The following is a 4827-nucleotide window of genomic DNA, read 5'->3' as shown; positions in this document are numbered from 1 at the left end:
GACTTTCTTGCACTTTAAAGCAGCTCTCTAGTTCTACACAATGAATCACGGATTCAGAGCATAGATTACTAGGCTCCGTCCATTTATTTCTCGCTCTAAAATTCTCGATTGTCCGTCTACGAGACCTGTCAACCTCATTCATTTTATTTCTACAAGTTTTTTTTCACTGCTGTGCTTTTGTCAACATCGAGATCCGTCTCTTGTGTCTGTGCTCTCGTGCTTCGGCACCTAATACTCGTCTCTAGTCCTGTCAAAACTACTGCAATCATACAGTTATATAATGTAGTGTAACGTAAAATATTTCGGCTTTTATATGTAAGCCAAGTCCTCTCCACGTCCAGCCGGTCACGTCTTGCTCCTCGGCCACGTAAGTCCTGCCTTTCAGTTTCTTGTACATCCGATATCGGTCTGCAAAATGGTGCAATGTTGGGTCCCTTTATCCTGCAACTCACGCTACAATCATCCAATTCTCTGCTGAATCTACATCAGATTCTCAACAACTCAGCTCCAGGCATTCATTCACTCGATCACTCACTCACTAACTCCCCTAAATCGTTAAACTGTTCGACTTCCCCCATACGCTCCAGCTACACTCGGACTTTGTTATCGCTCACAACTTGCACCTCGAGTAGCAACACATGCCCGAGCCCGTGCAAGCCACATGCACTATATCTGCACTCTCACTACTTTCTTGTAATCCTTATGCGCTCTTGATCTCCACTACATGTCGCATTCTAATAATATCCTCTCGATTCTATTCTCAGTACCGTATCGCTCACTTAATCTAGACCATTCCTCATTTAAGAACATTTAATAATAATACTATAGATAGTAAATTCATTTCAAAAATATCATAGTGTCAAGTATTCGTAAAGAACAGCAAACTTCAAATCAAAAGTAATACCTTAAGACAGACCTGCCAATCCAAAAGTACATAGAATCAAGTGGAATGAGACTAGAAAATAGTAAATAATGTCTTCCTCCTAAAACTGCTTGAACAATAGTCAATACCCTCCAAACAAAAAAGACTTAGTGAGAAAGCAACTGTGGCTCGACTCAGTAAAACAAATGCGCAAAATTCGATCTTTTGGTAAAGAATATAAAGAGCAAAATCGAACAAATAGAAATTCAAAAACTTATTTACACAATATCCGCACTAAAAAAACACCCGAGGGAAGCAAATGAAAGAAATCCCGAGAAATAAAGAAAATGCCCAGCTGCAAATAAAAGACAAGTACTCCAGTGGAATAGTGTAATGAGTGTTGAAGAAGCACCTGCCTGATGCGAACCGAATGTAAAATGATAGGAAACCAGCCGTACTACGTTACCAAAGAGCGACAAAAACAAAACTCAAAAAGACAGTTGTATAAGAATCAAAACTGAACAAATCGTACGCCGCCAAGCCGAACCCAAAAAAAAGATAGAAGAGATACATCCAAAACAAAGCAAACATGTCAAAAGCTCGGAAGAAAGACATCGCGGTAGATCATAGTGTCATAGCAGTGAAATAAAATAATGATCATAAATCACATCACGATAATGATTGCGAGAAGAACTAGAAAAAGTAACAAACTCCTTTATCTCAAAGGAGTAAGCCTTATGTGGAAACGACTAAACCTTCGACATAACCATTTCGACCGCCACGCTTGGTGTGGGTCCGACGGTGCGCACGAAGGTTGTCACTGCGAGAGAATCTCCGGCGACACGAGTCAACATCACAGATGAACGGACGCTCATCAGTGTGAGTTCGTGTATGACGACGAAGATGTTCCAAACGCTTAAAACGCTTCATGCAGAGCTCACATTTATGAGGTTTATCCATTGATGAAACAATTAGCGGTAGACCGCCTGAAGGATCGAGAGCCATAGGGGAACGGGAGCAATCGCCCACGGAAGGCGCGAGAGACAATGTCGAGATAGATGACGTAGTAGAGACCGAGCGGATCATTGGCGACGGTGTGGCTGGGGGTGAGGGAGTAACATGTGCTGAGGCAGTGGAGGCAACCTGCTGGAGCGCAAAGGAGGCAGCAGCGGTCGAAGGATGGAATGGGATGGGTGCGGGAGAATAGAAGGGTGAAAAACAATTATCTGTTGTCGGGGTAGGCCCAGTGAGAGCGGAACCAATGTTGACAGCGGCACCAGCATGGACAGCTGAGACAGGGTTGGCAGAAGGTGTCATGAGAACAGCGGTAGGGTCTGAGAAACATGGGGCCGAAAAAAAATTGTGTTTAATCGGTGAGGCATCAGGCGTAGCAGAAGAGACAGAGTCTGGCGACGTGGGACAGGATGAGGCAGCAAAAGCAGCAGTAGCAAGAGATGCGTTTGAAAGAGCCGATTCATCGAGTGGTTTGACAATCTGGTAGAGATAGAGCATGTTTGGCGTGATTGTAGTTGGGGCAATGTCTTCAGTGGGTGTGGTAGGACCGCTCGAGCAGTACGATGACGCCGTGGAGGTGGATGAGGTTCTGCGGTAGAGCGCGGGGGGTGCAGCCAGGATGCTGGACATTGACAGCGACGAATCGTGCAGAGGAGTAGACAAAAAGCTTTGCTGGTCAGCAGCGAAGTTATCGAAGTCGTTGATCATCTAAAAGATGTTAGAAAAATTATCGGACGCGGAGTAGAGAGGTGCGACGGCAGGAGAAAGAGAGGACGTACAGTGAAACGAATCAGCACAGCTTCGGAGGACAAGAAACAGAGAGCAGACGGAAAGGCGGAATAATCAAGTCAGGTACACAGGTCTGAGAGGCAACCAGAGCAGGAACAGGACTAGCAAAGAGTTGACGGCAGCTGAAGGAATGACGGACAGTAGAAAGAGCAGGGCAAGCAACGCAAAAAAAACGGGACGGCAGTTGAACGCGAAGGAGAGACTACCACTGGAATGTAGCAGCGGATGGAGGGCAGAGAGCAAGTGCAATTGCGAGCAGAGAGGAGCTTGAGAGAAAGAACTGATGCTGATGAGAGGGGGTGCGAGAGGAAGGGGAGGAAGGGGGGCAGAGAAGATATCTTATAACATTTCTGAGACGAGCAAGAACAGTTTGCTGTGTAGGAGTCAAAAGGTCAAGCAGTCTAAGGAATATGAGGGACCGACTGATTGAGGATGAACTCTACAGTGCGAGTCACGACGCGGTTTTGATTGAGGACCCGTCGCGTCGGTCGTCGACGGTGGTTGTAGCTGTCGACGTCGTTATTCCTTTTTTTTTTTTTTTGTGTCTGTCCACGTTCGACAGGCAACGCCAGCTGCGACCGGTTTTGAGTGCGTTTCTCCTGCTTTTACTCCTGGTGCTGCTTTTTTGGGGAGCTGGTTTTGAAAGTCGACGGCTGCTAAAAAAAAAAAGGAAGGAACTTTTTCGTGTGGGAGTACGTGCGCGCGCGTGTGTGTGTCGTGTCGAGCGGTAGGACGTGTTTTTGGTTTTGTGGTCGGCGGACGACCAGGAGGAGGAGGTGGTGGCGGCGGATCAGAATGGACGTGCAGAAACATTAGAGACCGACAACGTTAGCTATCGGACGTTACTTGGAGTACTGGCTCTCTGTCTTGAAATATTACAGTCCCGCGTGTTTCCAGCCTGATGTTTGACGACTTTGAGGCCTGCTTCACTGCGTTCGGATCCAATTGTCTGCGATCAGCAGACCGCAGTTAGCAGACAATTGGATCCGAACAATATTTGCACAACTTGCTCGGAAGCGCAGGAAATTAGCGAAGGTTTCGGATCTGGCTGATCTACACAAGTCCCTCTGCATGCGCCGTACCAAATCTCAAACAAATACCCCAGGAGCGAGGGGTCACCAATGGCCGGCTGGAATGTAGCCTTCTTTGGCAGGTACTGGCCACCGCCAGCGCGGCCTTGTGGAGACGGCTGCTGCCGCTGCTGCTGCTACCTATTACCTACTTGTCGCAGCCTGTGCAGCGAGCCCAGGGTCACTAAATCTCACGAACAGGCCGTCGTCGTTACCTAGTCACATCACGGCCCTTCTCACAAGCTCACGCACTACTGAACCTTGGACTCTTCGACAAACAGGCTGGCTAGCTAGCTAGCTGGCTGGCTGTCAGGCAGACCGACCGAGACGGTTTTCAGCGCGGAAAACCAAGATCGTCCAGCTCTAACGGAGCAAAAAGACGACAATCAAAAAAAAAACCGCCGTCACACCGGGTTCTTGATAGAGTCCATTGCTGGAGGTCACGCCAGAGTCGCTAATCCAGAACAGAACTGTCGCTAGCTCTACGGCACGCGAGGACAGGGCAAGATCTGAATGAGATACGAGACATATGTCGAGCAAAGAAAGGGTTCTTTCTTTCTCCCCATCCGATACGCATGATCGTCCTCATTGTTCGGCTACAGTGCACTATATTTTTCTATATAGTGTATGGAGATATATAGTTAAGATATATTACTGTTTGCAGAATACCAGTCGAAATGTGCAATTTCCCGTTCCCCTATCGAGAGATCTACGCATGTCTGGAATTTTGCATTAATAGCTGTAATTGTCCGTCTTCATTTCCCTCACCGTAATATTGAATTACAATTGCTCGTTATCTTTGTCTCTGAAGATCCTGCTTACCTGAGCGAAACACTTTTCCTGACCCTTGCGTCATCGTTGGCTGTCATCTTTTGACCGTCCGCACAAGGCTTTTTCGTCTTGATTTGAACCGTTCATTTCCGACCTGGTTCTAGTCGATCGCTGGGCGCTGTCGTCCCGTAAATCCTGGTCTTGCGTGTTGCTCGGTTTGTGTAGAGATGTAGATTCCTTTTGCTGCGCTAGTCCTTTTCTTCGCTTCTCTCTCGGCTCCTGCCTTCTGCTACCGATCTCCGCTCTATGATCCGGTGCATC

The 4827-nt window shown here is 47.3% G+C and overlaps 1 protein-coding gene across 1 annotated transcript; it reads right to left on the bottom strand.

Moving 5' to 3' along the window:
* Positions 1-1597: 1597 nt before the first annotated feature.
* Positions 1598-2584, bottom strand: V1516DRAFT_667202 (uncharacterized protein; the record flags this gene model as incomplete). Its single annotated transcript, XM_066920797.1, has 1 exon — positions 1598-2584. The coding sequence occupies one exon, from the start codon at positions 2582-2584 to the stop codon at positions 1598-1600; it is 987 nt and encodes a 328-aa protein (XP_066779460.1).
* Positions 2585-4827: the final 2243 nt, after the last annotated feature.

This window comes from Lipomyces oligophaga (assembly GCF_038497815.1).
Source record: "Lipomyces oligophaga strain CBS 7107 unplaced genomic scaffold V1516scaffold_1, whole genome shotgun sequence".
NCBI lineage: Eukaryota > Fungi > Ascomycota > Lipomycetes > Lipomycetales > Lipomycetaceae > Lipomyces > [Lipomyces] oligophaga.
This window is presented reverse-complemented; position numbering and strand designations above follow the sequence as displayed.